We start from the raw sequence: 18,957 nt of genomic DNA, 5'->3' as shown, positions 1-18,957 counted from the left end.
GTGTGCTGTGGGGGGGAGGGGGAGGAGGAAGTGGTGGCAGTGGTGGGCTTCGGGAGGGGGGGGGGGGGGGAGGGGGAGGCGAAGAGAACGAGGACAAGGAGAGAGGATGAAAGGAAGGAAACAACAACAAGGAGGCGGAGGGGTGAGAAAGAGTCAGTGATGGAGGGAGGAGGAAGAGGAGCTAGGAAACAAGGAAGAGGGGGGAGTGAAGGGACGTCTACACAGGTCAGCCTCTATCCGCAGCTCGGCATTGTGGGATCTGGAGTCACTAAAAGGAAAGGAGAGGAGAATTTTCTGCATTAATTTAGCTCTGAATTAACTCCAACAACAAAAAAGAGGATTTTTTTTTTTTTTTTTTTTTGTGATCATCAGTTCCTTTAACGCTTTAATTACATTTTATCATCTTCAAGTCACAATGACACAACTCAAACACATCAGCTACACTACAAATGAGCTTTAGATGTTTTGGTTTTGAATATTCAACACAGCTGAGAGCGTTGTCACGTTTCTTGTTTTTAAATTTAGACCAAAGCAACAGAACTCCCTCCGTTCTCTGCTTTTTTTTACCGAAACACAACATTTTTCTTTGTGTTCCAGTTTGGCCATTGATTTGTGTGCAGCAGGAACTTTTCCCCGCTGGCTTTCCTTACAAACAGGACTTTCACAATAAAACAGCGTCAGCTGGACACTTAAAATAGAAAAAAAAAAAAAAACTCTTCTCCGGACTCCTGCACAGACACTGAAACTTACCTGTTCACCAGGAACACCTGTGGTCCCGGGGAGGGACGGGGGTGTCCGAGGCTGTCCTCTCCAGTCACAGCAGGAGTCCACCGTTTGGATACACATCCTCCACTCAATCCCGGACCCACAACCACAAAACAACGAGTGCTAAAATCTGATTAAACCACGTGGGGGGGGGGGCACGGCGAGGTGCGCTGCCTTCGTCCTCCGCCGCGTCCCGGTCACAAAGTTTCCCCCGGGCGGAGCGACCTGGACGGGAGGGAGCCGTCAGCGGGGCAGCTCTCCCCGGCGTGAATTCAGACGCACGGCCGGCGGCACCGCGGTGGCTCTGACGGCATCCATCCGTTAAACGAGGCGTGGACATCCCCGGTCCGCCGCTGCCATCTCCCCCCCTGTTCTCTCCAAAAAAGAGGAAATCCAAAGTTTGGGATTTAAATCCAGACTCCCACCTGTGCGCTGCGGCTCACCCCCAACCATCACCCCCAGGTAAGTTCAGGAACAGCGCATCGGTTATTATGATTATTAGGATTATTATTATGATTATTATGATTATTGGCGGGGTCCCCCTCCCCCCTCCCGCCGCCCCCCCCTCCTCCTCTCCGGGGTTAAAGCTGATGGATCATCGGAGCTCTGCTGCTTTATTCCATCTCAGGTGCAGACCCGCCGCCTTCACGTCTCCATCCTCGGATCCGGAGTTGGATCTGGGCTGCGCCACCGAGCAGCATCCAGCAGCATCCAGCAGCAGCAGGCTGATAGAGCAGACAGCAGCAGGCTGGCAGACTCAGGGCGGGGGGGTGGAGGGCGATGAGGAGGGTGGGGGCTCAGATAACACCAGAGCTGGCCGTCATTCTGGCATTTGTGGTGTGAAGGAAAGTAGCAGGACGTTCCTCTGATCACTGAGAGGAAAGAGTCCCGGAGGACTGCTTAAGATATCCAAATGGCTTTTTAATTTGCAAACCAAACTCCATTCAGAAATCTGCTCATTTAAGGCTGATGGGTTTAAAATTAGATGTGAAATATTGACCGAGCAGCTCATTTCAGGCCTTTTCCTTCTCACACACAACATCTGGGGAACACGTGTGAGATGTTGGGCTTCCATTTTCCTCTTTGTCAACCAAAAGTGAAGAAAAGTTGAGGCAGCTGCTGCCTGATGTGTGTGTGAGTCCATGATCAGGCTCATCTTGCTGAGTCCATGCTCCCCTTAAGGTTATGATGAATTGTTGGCCAATGCCGTTTGAGGGATTTGGTGAACTGGCTCTTTTGAAACCTATGAGCTTTTAATTAAGTCCCAGCTCATTAAATCTCTTAATGATTTGAATATTTGGTCCAATAAATTAACTTCAACCACCGATGCCCCCACATTTATGTTGCTGTTATTTGTATAGATGCCAATGAGTGAATGAAATTAATGTGAGCATGATTTAAACAGATGGCATCATCTGATAAATTAGAGAGGAGTTCACAGATGTTACACACACACACACACACACACACACACACACTCTCATGGCACATCAGACATCGCCATCTTGTGGCTACTTCTGCAGCCAACACTTTCAACACAGTCTCTGCAGCTTCAGCTCAACTTTCAGAGGACGAGCAAGTTCATCCCCGACTGTTTGTGTAACCTGATTACAAACTGTTGCCTCATTGCAGCCTGCGATGACACAATGCAGAGGCCTCAGTCTGGATCAGGTCCAGAAAGCAGTAAGTTCACCGTAAAGATGGAAGTGAAGTTTTCCTCCCAGAGCTGGCTGATGTTTTCTGGAGACCAAAGTCAACCTTCAGTAACTTTAAACTTTTTTATTTTATTTTATTTTTTTAAGTAAACCATCTCGGGTTTGATCTACCATCCAGTCTGAGCGACAGGTCCTTTCACATGCTAAAAAAAAAAAACACATTAATATTAATTCCTCCAGTCTGCCTGTGCCGCTTTACAGCGACATGATGGCTGAGATATTTCTGTGCATGGTTCAGACTTCGGTGAAACAGAGATAGAAATGTCTGACAGAAAAAGCAAAAGCACACATTGATCTGCAGCCGACAGCCATCATTTCTGTGAGCTTTGATGAGAAACTCTGCAGAAGCTGCTCCAACCGGCCGGCCCAAATGAGACCTTTAACAGGGGTTAGGACCAGTCTAAGTCCTGGAAGACCAAAATTTTAACGAGGAAAAGGCAGCATTGGGAGGCTTTACTGGGATGGAGGACTCAGTGAATCATTTTCTGCTCGCTGTTGCTGGGGGTCAAACTAATCGTTTGTTTTGGTCTGAGGGTGACGATCATTTAGAGAATCTATGAAGAGTTGATGAACGCTAAATCAATGGAGAGCCTGGATTTATTTCGCTTTAGAGACGCTTTCTCATTTCTTTAATCTGCAGCTGTGCTGACTCAGCATAAATCTGCACGTCGTCTGCCCAAAGTTGGGTCGCCCCTGTGCTGCCACACTTGTGACGGATCGGCCGGCGTTGATGTCTTCATGGACGATCAGGAAACTAAATGTCCATCTCTTCTCAGATGACACATTTTGTCTTCAGATTGTGTCCCGTCCTACATTCAGACTTTTCCTCTGTTCTCTATATTCTTTGTAAGATTGCTCATTTAATTTGCTGTCTTGCTTATTTGCACCTCGGCCTTTATCTGTTTGGCTTTCTGGGCTGTTTATTTCTACCTCTCTTAAAAACCTGATCCCTTCCTGTTTTACTGCCTCCTCTAAAGTCTTCTCTGTTTGGAAACAGAAAAAGTCCACAGATTGAAGAAATAATCCTCTGTCAGCCCCGAGTAGTGCCTGCAAGGCTCCATTTCTTAACCTTTGGCAGTGAAGCAGGATTGACTGAGCAGCTGCTGCTCCTCTGTATTTCCTTTGATAATAATAATGGAGATGTCAACATTTTTATTGGCTCGGATCATCTCTCATTCACCGGCTGGTCAGTAAGACGACAGTAAGAGAGAACTACTACACCTGCTTCGCTCTGATTATATCTGTCCTTGTCTTACAGCCTGATGCGAGTCTTATCAGCTCCAGAGGTGGCCTGCTGATGGGATCTTCACCGGGTCTTTGTGGCTTAACACCTTTGCTTTGATGTGATTTGGGTCTATCCAATTACAATCTGATTTCCCAGGATGAGAGTTAATGCGGATGGAGAGGCAGTCTCGGTTTTCTCTCTGATGCTCTTGGTGGAAGACTGAAACTCCACCAGCCTCTTTATTTTTCGCCGGGACTCTTGTCCAGTCTCACTGCTGCTTCACGTTGGAAAGAGTTTGTCTTTCCCACAAACTTCAACGTGACAAAGAGCGAGGCGAAACCAAAAGTTTGAAAGTTTCTCAGAGATGAAATGACGGCTGAGCGACAGAGAAATGGTTTGACTTGTTCAGTACTCCGTGTGGAGGAGTTGTCATCTAAATGCTAACAATGTCGAACGACCCCCCAACACACTGAGACACACAAAAATACAAAATCAACGGCTCTGTCCTGGGCTGTGATTGTTTGTTTCAGCTAACGACTTGAGGTAGCTCATAATGTGACACACACAAAGCCAGCTGTGCTTCTTGCTGCTGTAATCCAGTCCTGCTCTGTTCAGACGCTCCGCTGCAGAACATGAAGCTGCGCAGCAATTTTCAAACAGTCCGCATTTTGCGACCATCTGGTGCCGTCTGAAACACAACGAGTGTGCAATTATCATCCATATGAGAATCATAACGAACCAACTGAACGGCTGAGAGCTGCGTCTGGAGGGGAGCACCAAGACAATAACGCCTCTTTATCAAGAGTTGGTGTTTTAAACCAGAGTCATTTATTGACCAAAGAGCACTCAGAGTTCAGTTTTGAATCTGTATTTTTGTTCCTGGATCTGGTTGACCAATCACAGAGCAGCTGAATACACTCCTGCCAATCAGATTCATATAAAAACGTTGTTTCAGTTCACAGAGGTTCGGCCCGTCTCCTTCTCACGTTCAGGTGTCAGTACGAGGCCGTCAGCTGCTTGGAACAGCTGCCAAAGAAACATCAACAACAACCAAGACGGAGACTCCCTGCTGACAGCGATGGGGCCGCCAAACGTCTCCAGATACAGACAGACAGACAACGTAATTACATCCTGTCACCAAGAAAACTCAGCCGTGCTAAGTCTGTAATATTTACATCAGCTGTAACAAATCCAACGTTAAGTTAACCTAAAGAAAAAGGTAAACAAGTGCAGCTGACCCCGGGTGAGTCCAAAGACAAACCAGACTTTGTGTTCACAGTTGGATCATCATGGACGCCAGGCCACCATTTTGGAAGTTCAGAGGGACCAGAACCGCTTAAATTCACGCAAATAAACTGCATCATTTCAAAGACAAGAGTCAAACAGGAGAATAAAACAGGCAAACAGGGAGGAGACAGGAAGTAAAAAAAAAAGTGATTAAATACTTAAACTATCCAGCACGTACTGGTGTGAATGTGAAATATGGGCTATGTCCAATATTTGGAGTGTGTAACGCTTTTTAGTGTGACAGTGCTGCACTATTACAATTTTTTTTTGTTTTGTGTTGGATTGTGTCACAAAATAAAAATGGACAAAACAATTCCAAGTAACCATCAAAAGTCTAAAACAAAGTGTTGAAATTATTTAAAAAGTCCACACTGATCAGGAATGAGAAAAACAGCGGATTAAAAAAGTATTAATTTATGCTTTTTAACACGAGATAAATATTCAGTCACTTTGATAAACTCTTTGCATTTGATCTTTTGTGTCACTTATCAGTTTGTAACCTCACATCTCTCCTACAAAAGACATTTGACGGAGAAGAAGAAAGCAGGAAATAAAACAAACAGTTTTGTGTTTCTTAATGATTAAGCCGTCAGCTCTGAGCAGCTTCACGATGGATAACATCGTCTCTTTTCTCAGCAGCATCAGACCCGCACCAAGCTGTGAGGTCAGAGTTTCTCTCTGCAGCACCTCAGTGCATCTGCAGCGCAAATTGATTTTTCATGTCACCACCACTCACCGGAAAAGTGTGCGTTTGTGTGTGTGCGTGTGTGTATGTGGGAGCATGTAGGACTTGCAAACGTATTAGGGTCAATCAATAACCTCTGACCCCTCTCTGCTCCTTCGTTTTACACTTTCTCTTCTTCGGCACAGGACTCGTGACCTCCTGCCCAAACTGTAAAATGTCAGAGGAGGCTTGTAATGTCACAAGATGGGCTGTTGTTATGGAAACCGTATCCCATCCGCCAAATTGGTGGAACAGAAACAATGAGCCTGCGTTATTTACGGCTCCCGTAAAGATGATTTTAAACAATATTGCGTTTATTAAGTGAAGATAAAGTGGCGCGATTCTAAAGTCTGTGTTGGAATTAGTTCTTTTGGTGTGAAGAGTTCAGACTCTCTTCTAAAAAAAGGGGCTAACTGGATAAATCTAATGATGAAGTCAAATCCTGTTTGGATTTGCTTTTTCTTTTTCTGCCAGCTCAGTTCTCATTTGCACGCCTGCAGATAAATCCAAGCCGGGAGTGATCTGACTGGAGTTAGTTCTTCAAAAAATATTGTTCATTTCATGAAAATCATGTTACATTTTCAATCATCCACAGTTAATTCAAAGATCTGATGTGTTGTACCTTACCTTTCCCCCCTGATATTATTATTATTCTTAGTTTTTAGCATTTGAGTTAGTTCACTTTTCACCTGAAGGCCGAGGATGACTGATATTTACACACCTTATTGCTGAAAGGAATGCCAATTTTAGTTTTTTCTTAAATTATAAGTTATTTGATGGACCAGTGAAATCAAAGATGTAAAAATCCCACCAAACAGGATAAAGCCATCGTGTTAGGGTGCAAATGGGTGTTCAGTTTGGTTAATAAAGCAGAGGTTTCTCCTGCTACTCAGATCATGCTCTGTAATCTGGACCGACTTGACTGAGTACCATTTTACGTCCTGTTGGCTGCTCCCCCTGAAAGAAATCAAATAAAATAAGCGCTGGCCGGCTCGCAGCTTATCTCAAATTGAAATTCGTATTATGTTCTTTTGAGAGAAAGGGGGAATCCTATTTGATCTCTGCAGCAGGATGAGTTGTAATAGACTGAAGAGATGACTTCCTCCTGTGAGGATTCAATTCTCCGTCCTCTTTCCCCTCCGCAGCTCTTCTCTCTCCGCCGGCTCCGTGGAGATGATATAACTCATATAACTGATAAGAGCGGGTCTGTTGTGTTCCCTGAGAAACCCAGAAAAAAGAAAAAAGAAAGTGTAAAGCTGGAAGTCGGATGTTGTACCTGCTGTGATGTCGTTTTGTCCCCTTTGATTATTTCTCTCCTTCTTCCCTTCTCCATAAACACAAACAGGAGCGTGTTGGCGGCTGTGACACCTGTTTGTGTCTGTCAAAGAGGAGACACATAAAAAGACGGATACAGGAGGTTTTGTGTGGATTCCCCTGATCTCAAACTGAAGGACGTCCGGGTTCAGACGTCTGATCAGGATCTCCACTGGAGGAGATCCAGAACATCCCACCTGGTTTTGGTGCTGGAGAGAATACCTGACACGAAGCAAGCAGGAGAAAACCGATAGATGGATGTTACTGTAAGACTGCAAAGACATTTTCACTTCCTGGATTTCGACATGACATGACCCCAAAGTCTGGCCCACAGTAATCCAGTAAACCCCAGAGGGGCCTGAATGAATCCCCTCCCAACACAAACAAAACAGAGAAGGGAGGAGTCAGAAACAAAAGAGAGGAAATTCATTTTCTCTGCGTCCTGATCCTCAGTAATCTGTCCATTCTCAGTGAAATGGAGCAAATGAACCAAAATGAGAACATTCAACAAACACAGATGAGCAGGATGCATCTTTTTTTGACCTCTACCTCGTCCTTATTTATTTCCCACTTTGCATTTTCTGTTGGTTAAGTTCATGGTATATGTTTCTACATTCTCGTTATCTCTGAGTGCTGTATTCTTTCTCCCAGATGTTTAATGCTGCTATGACCTCTTAGCTCATCGTATCTTGCAATGTCAGTGTACGTCACATTGCCGGGAGTATTTGATATCCCTAAGAGAAAGTATTTGGTGGAGCAGAATTCGAACTAGTGGTGCAGGTGAAATGAATCCACGGCACCTGAAGGCAGAGAGACCTTGTTTCTGTCAGCTTCCAGATGACTGGCTGATTCGCTCAGATAAACAAAATCCTTCGCCGCTCTCTCATAAAATATTTCCAGCATTAATGGCTTGTGATGGAAGCTGTAAATTCATGTTAAAATGAAGCAGCCATCTTGAGTTTTTGGCATTTCAATTATCCACAACACTCCGCGCAGTGCACTCTGTCATTCTGTCAACTTTAATGTTTTAATATTCTGTTTTAAAAACCTGCTTGGAAAAAAGAAAAAAAAAAAAAAAAAACCCACACACACAAGTTTTGATTTATAGTGGGAGCTTTGCCTCAGTGACTAACCAGCGTGAAATATTTATGTGAAGCCAAATGAATGACGTTCTCATACATTTTCAAGTGAGTTGGAGAAGAGGGATAATTTAGGATTTAATCCATTTGAGGAGCGAGCAGCTACAGAGGAGAGCATACATCATGACGTTGATGTTGACTGTAATATGTGATTATCCTGAAAAACATGACACAACATCCTCTGGATTTTCATTTCATTTAAATTATGTACATTCAACTTCTACATATTTAATTTGTGTTTTCTTTATCTCTAATGCTGATGTCTGGACGTATACTATAAATGCGGCTTCCTACTTTTCTCGCAGCTGTCAGATGTTTTGTCCCTAAATAATAAAACACTTGCTCCATTTATGTATTTTATATCTTTCTGTGATGTATTTGCATCTGAAGAAGTCTTGTTAAATTTACATGTAGGTTTTTGTTGCTGTTTTGAAAGATAAACACGAAGAGTTTAAAACGTTTGAAGGCGTTTCTTGTTGGAAATTTCAGTTTTCTGACAAGTTAAGAATATAAAACATCTTCTGGACCAACTTGGAACGGATCTCACGTCTTCTGTTCGATGTGTTAGCATGCAAACAACAATTAGAAAACGGACCCGGTCAGATTTTCACCTTTAACTGTTTTCTTTCTTTCCCAGCAGACTTGAAGGCAGCAGGAGCCCACCTCTCTTACTGCTCTCCCCCCTTTTCACTCCATTGCTTCCAATACAGAGAAGATAAATCAAGTGCCACAAGTCTATTGATGTGAGGGGAAATAGACGGGCCATTTGTTGGCAAAACTCATTTTCCCACTTCCAGGTAATAAAGTACACTGCGCTGTTGTTGTTTTGTTGTTGTTGTTGTTCTTTCTTCTGCTTGGCTGTAGCTGGAGGTTTGGCACCCCATCCACTTTCCTTCCTGTGTCACTCGTTTGTCTTGACAAATGGGGGTGTTGTTCTCTCTTTAGCAGACATAGAGATTGGACTCTCTCACACACACACACACACACACACTTCGGTTGGCCTTGTATGGGAGGGGCACCCGCTTCAGCTGGAGAACAGGTGCGCTCTGCTAATAAACTCAGCAGGAGCACCAAATCTAATTTTATGCTGTCGTGTCTATTATCCATTTCCCCGACTCTCCTGTTTCCCCTTGCCCCTCTTCTTCTTCTTCTCCTCCCCTCCACTCTCACCCACAAAAAGGTGCATGAGTTCACCAAAATTGTATTTGAGTCAAAAAATTTGCCTCAAATACAATTCAGGTCCCCGATTTTCTCCATTTTCTTCCTGGTGGAAAATGAAAGATGACGCAGGTAATGACTCAGAGACAAAGCTGTAAGAGAGTTTCTGCTCCTGCCACTGTGATTTGCATCCATCACCATCAACGCACAACAAGGCAAACACAGCACATCATCATCATCATCATCATCATCATCATCCTGGTCTGATCTTATCTGCTCTCACCTGGAGAGACGCCACATCGATCACCGCTCAGATGAGGAGTCTCAGGAGGGAAAAGCTTCAGCTGATTGGATTTCTCCCTCGGTGCTCCGCGGCAGACGTCCAGTCTGGGCGTAGCCGGAAACAGTAAATCACGCAGAGCATTTTGAAGCATGGAGGAGCAGAGTGAAGTATTCGGAGAGTAAATGATCCTGGACTCACAGCGGGAGCGTGAAAAAGTTCAAGTGTGCAAGACGGTTAAAGAAATTTAGAGGAGCAGTGAGAGCGAGGGATGATACTTTCCAGTGAAATATACGTCCCATTAAAAGGAGCTGGCAGCTTTGTCCTTTTTTAAACTTGGCTTCCAAATTACTGAAGTGAATTTAAGTTTCAGGGGTGATTTCTCTGCTTCCTTTTAACTTCGAGGCCACAAAACTATAAACTTCATAACTACATTAACAGAATTAAAAACTCTTTCCATAAAAGTTTTTTCAGCACAGTCAGAAATGATTCATTCTCACACAGTTGTGTAATATAATGCAGCCTGTCTCCAGTGACGAACGATAATGTGTGTTAATTAGCTACTTCAGACTAATTTCATATTTTGAGAAAATACCACTCAGGCTTTTTCGGTGAGCGTTAGGGAAGAAGACGTATCGTTTTTGGAGCCAGCGGCCTCGCTCCTGGAGCTGATGGGAATTCAGTGTCATGCTGAAGAACTTGTGCTGCTAGAAAACAAAACTGGATTCTCCGAACTCACCTACACGTTCTGCATCTTGACCCGACAAAGGCAGCGAACACACGCAGACATTTGTCAGACGCCGTATTTTGTATGCGGCTCTGCAGATGGTAACTCACACAGGCCAGGGGTGTTTTTGTTTTTTTACAGCAGGAGCAGACTCAGGGGAAATTCTTAGAAATGTGATTTGGTGTTTGGTTGCTCTCTAGTGACTGTTTCACTTACAAACGCCTTCGTGCACAGACGCGGGAAGACGTACGGGCGGAGGGCCTCAAAAGTGAAGTTAGCACACATTTATTGCTGAAAATCACACGTCCTGGTGTGCAAAAAGTCGGGAACGGTGGTGTAAATGCTGTTCTCTCAGCAATGTGTGTTATTGTACAAGAAACCATTCAATGTGTGGTTCTTTTAAATTCAACGTTGTTTTCCTAGAGAGGATTAACATGATGTTATTGTTATTAAAAAAAAAACAAAACAGAAAAAGTAGTCTGAACTGTGAATGCTGTAAATTAACATCTGCTGATGATCTGTACCTTTTTTCTAACCTCATGATGGTGAATGACTCAGGCAGCACCCGTCCCTGGTGTGCAGCCACAGGGCATCCCCGGCACACACCTGTAATCCACACAGCTGCTTTGAATTAGAATATCATTAGCATTTTTTATCTCAACACATGCAAATTGTATTGCCCCGGGAGTCGCAGGGTGCTTCAGACTGCTAACACGACATTATAAACGCCGTTTCCTTGTTAAAACATCCCAGGGAAAGGATTTTTAAATGATCAAAAGTAAAAAAAAAAAAAAAAAAAAAGTCCTTTCTTTCTCTTTAGCTTTGTTGGCAGAAATTTATGCTACATTCAAGATGGCAGCAATCGAGTTTTGTTTTCCCAGAAACCAGCCTCAGAACAGTTAGCTTCGGGCCATTTAACTAACCAAAGTTAATGTTGTCCATGAAATACATCAGCTGATCAAACCTTTTATGAAATGTCTTTGAAGTTTTGGTTCATGTCATAAAAATTCTACTTATTTCTGGATGTAAATATGTCAAATTTAATATTTCTATTCATCTGGACTGGCACAATCAGGCAGCCATCTTGGAAAAAGAAAGGAGCTAGTTTTGTTTAGTTTGTTCTTCATTCATTCAACTGTAAGTGTAACATCAGGCGTGTTAGCTTTAATTCCAGTAACAACTCCAGTTAGCAAACTAGCAGAAGTGCAAATAAATCACTTTGATTCCCGTCACTGAAGAAACAGACTTATGCTGCTTTACACCAGCAGCCAATTTTTTAAGGTGCAACAAAAACATAATGTGACAAATTGGTGCTTGCAGGGATTCACAATTAGAGCTGATAAGGTTTTTAATTACTGCGAGCAGCAGATTTCTGTCACGGCCTCCTCAACTCTGAACTCACGCTGAACTTCTCCCTTCTCTCCTTCCCGCTTAGCGGCCTGACGCTAATTCATTTTTCTTTCAGAAACTATTGATCTTTCTCTCCCTGCTGCAGTGACGGATAAATCACAAACAAAGTGACGAAGAGGCTGCCGCAGCTGCAGGAGGAGGATGAGGAGGACGAGGAGGAGGTTCGCCAACGTCACAGCTGCAAAGGAAAAACCGATTTTTCATGGATTTCAGCGTGTGACTGACGGTCATCGTCCAAATCTGCTTCTGCAAGTCGCTCCAAGGAAATTTAAAGGCAAAGATCAGCTCGACTCGAGAACATGCAGCAGATCCATACTGTGAATATCAACTAAATCACATGAATTCGTTATGAGGTGTGTGATCTGCAGCCACAACACAGGTCGCACAAATAAAGAGCACTGGAAAAAGAAAAAACATGAAATACGTTATTCGCTGACGACACATTCTCACTTCAAGGTCCATTTAGTAGCCGTTCTGGAGGTTTCCGCTGAATTCTATGATTTACTTGCTTTTATCGACTGCTGCTTTCAAGGTCAAGATGAACTTTAAGCGATGTGGATATTTAGAACTGATTAAATAAGGCATAAAAAACTGTCTTATTTATGGTTGAAAAGGCAAATGTGCATATTTTGTTTGATTTAAGTTGGTATTTTTTAGCATAAAAACAGGAGTTGGAGCTTAATAATTATACAAATGAACGCATCTTTTCAAGCCCATTAATCGCATTATTCTTTTTTTTATTTCTTTTTTCTTCCTGCTGGTGGGCTTTTTGTGAAACTGGACCTGTCTCGAAATAAAACAAATTTGCATTTAGTTTATTTTGCTTTCCAGACTTTCCATTTTGGCTTGGTGCTCAGGGTCACTGCTGTTTTTCATCATCCCCTTCACTCTATCAGTGAGGTGGATTTACGTTTGTGCTGAGTAAACGCTTCCCGCCAGCCCCGCCACGCCAAATCAAATGTCACACCATCTCCTGGGGTATTAATCACTCACACACACACATATATATATATATATATATATATGTACACTAACACACACACACACATTCAGCCCCAGAAACAGGGGGAAAGAGAGAAAAGGTCACTTTATAGGAAGTTTAGTATTCTGGGAACATGTAAATAACTGGAAGGATGCAGCCTGACTCTCTCACACAAACACAAAACGCACACAAACACACACACTAACTTTGCATGTTGTGGCTTTTCCTCTCTTCGGTTCTGTGTTTGCAGAAAATTGCATGATCATAATTTCTTTCCACGGAGCACAAAAAAAAAGTGTATTTTTTGTGTTTTTCTTTCTCTCTCGCTGATCCACCAATAGCTCAACCATCACAAACTCTCCCCGTGAAGCAAAATATTGTTTGAATCCTTCAACTCATTTAAAATTCTAAGAGATTCAAACGTTTGCAAAGATATGAAACATGACAAGCTGATATACAAGATGTTCCCTCTGTACATGTAATATTTGTGCTTTTGCAGAATGTTATGATCACTGAAGCTGACCTTTGTGTCATAACAAGATTGTGAATTTGGGGGTTCTGCCAAAAATGTGTGAAGGAGATATCAGGATGACCTTTGACCCCCACCATCCAATCCGTACATGTTTGAGTCCAAATGCAGCTTTTAGCTGCCTGTCAGCGGCACGGCGACACAAACACTAAAATCTCAGAGGAGGTCGAGTCGATCGGCCTCGCTCAGAGCTGCGGGGTGGATTCTGCCCCCCCCCCACCTCGCCACACCAACCTGTCAGACTTTCTGAACTTTTGCCTTCACACCAAAGGCACACCACTTAGCACCACCACTTTCTTTCCTTATTTGCGTCATTATGTCAGCGCTGGATCAGAGTCAGATCCGGTTTGATTCCATTTTTAACCGGCCAGTTCATCGACGCTGATCAGAGCTGTGCACAGATACATATTAATGGATTTATCAGACAAGTAAAATAAAAAGAGCACTTTTAACTCAGCTGACCATACTGAGAAGAATTAGCTGAAATAGGAATTACCTTTTTTATAAAAAGAGTCAACATCATGAATAACGGAAACAGGAAATTTTTATTTTTAGAAAAAAAAAAAAAAAAACTGTCAGAAAGTTTTCGGACTGAATTCAAACAATCACATTATCATCAACAACCACAACATATAAAAAGGGAACTACAGCTTCATGTTGTTTATCTTAGTCATGAAAACGTGTTAAGATCACAACAATGGCAACATTCTCAACAGACTATATAAAAACGAACAAAGTCGGGTTGCATTGAAGTGTATGTGAAAATGGCCCTCCTTCTCATGAGTATCAGCTCAGTTTTTGATCTCGGCCTTTAGTTCTGAAGTCTTCGATACAAAATGAAGTGCATTTTTAAATGACGGCCATAAAACGGGGACGTATTAGGATCACCTTCCAGTCAAATGAAGGTTTGATGACGCAAATGAAGACGGATGATCCTGATCCTTAAAAAACAAAACAACATAAAATCCAGAAACCAGCTCTGCTCACGTCAGTTGTGGTTCATCAGTCAGAGATACAGCAACAAGTAAGAACAGCAGCTGGATTGTGACAGAAGGAAAGAAGTCGCTGTTTGGATTTAGCTTTTCTTATCTGACACAATGAAATGTTGAAAAAAATAAAGAACAAACTGTAAACCTGCCTGTTTTCCTGCAGCAGAGCAGCCATCACTCGGTAACAACTCCCGGCTTGTTTTGATTTTGCATAACCAATTTTCATTCACACAAATGAACAGAATGATATTATTTAAGCCTGACGTGATTTAACTCGTCAAATTAATTACTGATAATTGATGTTTTGATATATTCTGAGTCTTAAACAGCAAAGAGGGACATTTTCCTAATTCAGTGCATCGAATACAATATTTTATAACAACGTTGGGATATAAAAAAAAAGCTATGGAGGGCAAAAAAGGCGGAGACTAATGGACAGCCAGGCTCAGAGAAAGACAGACAGAAACTAATCTCATCCATCCGCACAGATCAGATTTCATACAGGAAATAGGTTTCTTTCTCGTCATTCCTCATCGATTCCTCTTTCTCTTCACCTCCTCTCAGTCTTCTCTGTCACTCCCACATTTTTCCCTCCTTCAAACAGATGAATGGATGGAAGGGGAGATAAAAAAAAATAAAAAGGTAAGCTGCAGTTCTTCAGAAGATTTATTTTCTTCTACGGAGCAAAACAGTCTGGAGAGCGGAGAAGAGCAGAAAACAAAACATGAGTTTTGTAGTTTGACACCACAATGAAAACACTAATCCTAAAAATTTACTGTCTTGGTGAATTTAAATGATCAAAATTGTGTTTCAGTAATGATGGGTCCACAGATGAGCAGTATAAAAAAATGGAGGAATAATACTAATAATACGCTCTGAGCATACATTCACACAGTAAAAAAATCTAATAGTTAAATAAAATATGACATCAATTCAAATGGAGCGCAGTAGATGATAAAATATGTAAATAAAAACAGTAAGCAGTAAGAAAAATAAAATGGCAGAATTCATTCCAGCTCAACTTATATATATTTGTTTTCAGCAACAAGTTTTCCCAAATCAGTTCTTCTGGTTCAAAACAGAAGGCCAAGTTACAAACTGGAGGCTTCAAAATGGCCGCTGACAAACCAGTGGGTGGGGTCACTGAAGGGGGAAAAAAAAAAAACAACCCAAAACAAAATCTACTTTGCTGCCGCTGCTGTTTCAGACTGTGTCGAAGCTACAGCCTGAAGAAGAAGGAGTTTGGTTTTCTCACCAGAGCAGATGTTACCGAGTTCATCGATTTCTTCCTGAACTCTGAGGAGGAGGAGGTCCTGCAAGATTTTCTGCTGCTGCTCCTCAGCTTCCACCCCGAGAAGCTCCAGGTGACGGTCCTTTAATCTCAGTAACACTCTGCCTGTGGATTCATTCAGAGCGAGCCTGAAGTTAAGTGAGCTGAACCGAAACCATCGCACCATCAGCGCTCACGACATAAAAAAGTTGTGTGCGCTCTCTTTGTGTCAACCAGCTGAATTATACCCGATATGTCGTGTTTGATGATGGCCTTATGCAGCGTGCCCATCTGGGACGGATGCTGCTCCTGCAGCCACTGCAGCACTTCCTGCACCGTCCACAGCGACACTCGCTTCGACAGGCCCATCGCCGCCAGAGCTCATCACCCTGAAAGGAAACAGAGACGACCACAACGCAGGTGAGTTCAGGGCCGCATCCAAAGAGATGACATACAGAAGGCTGGACAGAGGAGTTATTAGCACCCTGATCTGTCACCTGTTTTCTGCTTCAAAGACTCCACTTTGTAATTCTTCATTATTATGTATGTGATTTATTTTTTTTTTTCCATCAAGTAATCGATTAATAGTTTACTGAAATCATCACCAACCAAAAGAAAATCCATTTACAATCAAATAAAACTGATTGATGAATTCAACGGACCCAAATTGTTCCCCACTTTTCCATTTTGTCAACACAACTTGAACAGCGGGTGTGTTTTGTGTCATTTTTAAACAGCTCATACGTGCTGACCCCTGAAACGTGAGAAGACTCCAGCTCTCCTGATATTTCAGCTCGGTGGATTAAATTTCCCTCTCGTGTGGTGTCACCTACTTACTCGCCATAAGCCTGTTTTGCGGTGATTAATTTGACAACCTCCTGAACATGATGACAAAAAGCTGCAGCGTGGCCTCCGTGCCTCGGCTTGGCTTTCCCTCCGGAGCTTTGGCTGCTCAAAGGGCCAAAACTGTTGATGTGACTTTTTTTTTTTTTTTTTTTTTTTTGTGGCCGGTCTTACTTATTGGGTAATAAATATAAGAAAGTAATTTCCTGTGTTAATTAAAGGAGAAGCGTGATTGGCCGGAGCTGGAGCCAAGGTCCCGGAGGGGTAAGTGACAAACAGGGAGAGCAAATCCCCCACACAGGGGCGAAGAGATGGAGGGAAATGGTGCTGCCGGTTTAATGCCTGCGGGGGAATAAACCAACTGGATATACAGCTTGTCTTCTTTGCTCTGAATCATTTCCTTTTACATCCACTCTGCCCATTTACGGCTGATCCCGGCCTTGTAAACAAAAGTAATAAGCAGTAACAGGCGCGGAGGAAAATTGGCTTTTTGTCCCACTTGCTGCGACTCCTTCATTTATTGAGCTGCAACTTATTAACTTATGTTTAACACTTAATCCAGCCAAGTTAAACACATTTAAGAGATATTAATCTCTGAGGGGAATGTCTTCTTCAGCTGCTGTGGTTCTCAGCCTGATATCTGCCCCCCCCCTCCTTTGCAGTTTCACTTTTATTGGGCTCCACAGTCACTGTTTGTTTTTCCTCAGCAGCTTCACCTCATATACAGTAAATGAAATTGTATTTCAAGAGCGGCGCCGACGGAGTGGTCACAAAAAAAGGTGGAAACAAAATGTGTCTGATGTTGTAAACAATGAGAGGAGCAGTTTATTAATATCACTGTGGGAGCTGCGTAAAAAAAGGGCTTTAAAAAAAAAAAAGTGTTTCGCTTAAAACTCTGTTTTTATTCCTGACCTGTATGGACATCTCATACAGTTTCAAAGGGAGGATTTAAATCAAAATATATCCAATAATTAATGCATTCATGTACTCATTTAGTGTGTACTAAATAACTCCAGCCTTAATAATTAGATTTTTTTACGTTTTTAAATATTCATAAACTCTCAGAAATCCTGGACACACACCTGCATCTCCATTTCATTTCTTATTCATATATATTTCATGGAAGTTTCATGGAAGTGTCACATTCATCCAAAGATCTCGTCCTACCACCTTGTGGTGTCTTGCAGAAGTGCAGCTTCTCTTCATGAAGTTTTAATGTGAGCTGATCCTCAGGAGGCCTCATGAGGAACTTCTTCCCTCAACAGCTTTTCCCCACTTTCCCATAATGCAACCTGCTCTGGCGCCTTCAGGCCACTTCCTGTTCGACTGCAGCACAAGTTTCATCTAAACCTTCACAGAAGCTGCTGAGATGGTTGAACCATGTTGGCATCATGATTAAAAAAGGGGATGTTGATTTTCTACACATTTTGTTCACATGCCGCTTCAAACATCTTATAATTCACAGATAATTCTAATATCCAAACTTTGAACAGAGTTTGGGGAAGGAAGGTGATCCAGAGAAACTCACTCCTTCCAACAACAACAACAACAGGAGACCAAAAACTGCAGGTATCCGAGCACAACACACAGTTTTACAAGCGTTGTGTATATGTTTGTTTGTTTGTTTGTTTGTTTGTTTGTTTGTTTGTGTGCCTACCTGAATCCCGCTCCGTCAGTTCGGCGGGAGACATGAACGTCGGTTCTGGTTGTTACCTGTCCGTGAAGTACTCCTTCTGGTTCTCTCAGCTCCGCCCACAGACACGCCCACAACCTGCATGATGCGTTCAGTTCCTGTCGGAATAATTTTCATCCAGATGGAGCGTTCATGTGTGACATTTCCTTAATTAAAGGTTTAAAGTTTGCAAATTGCATGGTTAGTGTTATCAGCTGTTGGCATTGGACACTTCCTCCTCAGACAAAGATTTATTTTCCAAAAAAGAAAAATCTAGTCTAAAAATCTTGGATTAATGGGCTGCTGAAAGTCCACCTAAAGGACAGCTTAAGTTTATTGAATTATTACATATCAGGCCATCATAATATCATTTAAAATGAGGTGAGATTATAATCCATCTTGAACATTTGACCACAAATAATCAAAACTCAGAAATTTTTTCCACCGTGATCACTTCTCTGTCTTTAGGACATAGGTGTAATTTATGGAATTACAACAACAACAACCCCCCCAGTGTCACATCTTAATGATCGATAATGAATGTTCAGTATTATAAACACGACAGAGTGGTAGATTCTCTCAGTTTAGCAGGAAAGAGAGAATATTGTATTGAAGAGAGTTCTGCTAAGAACTGGATCCATTAGTAGTAACGGTAAGAGTATCAGCATTGATTACAGTTGATCACACAAAGGGGCCTCAGTATCCCGGACATCTCCACCCCCCCAGGGTTCAGCTCAAAGTTACAGCTTTGCTTCTTGAAGGAGGTTTAGACCGATTTCTGCTCATAATGTTGCAGTCTGACTCTGTGATTGTGGAAATGTTTATGTTTTCTATCACAGCTCACACATCCATCACGTGTTATTGATGATTTCTGCTGTTTTAATGTTGGAAAAAGAAAATCACAATAAGCTTGACTGGAGCACGTTTG

The 18,957-nt window shown here is 42.5% G+C and overlaps 1 protein-coding gene across 2 annotated transcripts; it reads right to left on the bottom strand.

Moving 5' to 3' along the window:
- Nucleotides 1–13,802: 13,802 nt before the first annotated feature.
- Nucleotides 13,803–18,086, bottom strand: LOC115037944 (sterile alpha motif domain-containing protein 12-like). Of its 2 annotated transcripts, none has more exons than XM_029496729.1 (4): nt 18,015–18,086; nt 15,763–15,903; nt 15,500–15,640; nt 13,803–14,937 (listed from the first exon to the last, which is right to left on the bottom strand). In XM_029496729.1, the coding sequence occupies exons 2-4, from the start codon at nt 15,881–15,883 to the stop codon at nt 14,921–14,923; spliced, it is 279 nt and encodes a 92-aa protein (XP_029352589.1). In that variant the 5' UTR covers nt 15,884–15,903; nt 18,015–18,086; the 3' UTR covers nt 13,803–14,920. The 2 variants fall into 2 exon arrangements, with proteins under 2 accessions (XP_029352589.1, XP_029352590.1); XM_029496730.1 differs by lacking the exon at nt 18,015–18,086 and adding an exon at nt 17,528–17,999.
- Between the last annotated feature and the right edge of the window lie 871 nt (nt 18,087–18,957).

This window comes from Echeneis naucrates, chromosome 24 (genome assembly GCF_900963305.1).
Source record: "Echeneis naucrates chromosome 24, fEcheNa1.1, whole genome shotgun sequence".
Taxonomy (NCBI): domain Eukaryota; kingdom Metazoa; phylum Chordata; class Actinopteri; order Carangiformes; family Echeneidae; genus Echeneis; species Echeneis naucrates.
The sequence above is the reverse complement of the archived record's forward strand: the minus strand, read 5'-3'. Positions and strand labels throughout refer to the sequence as shown.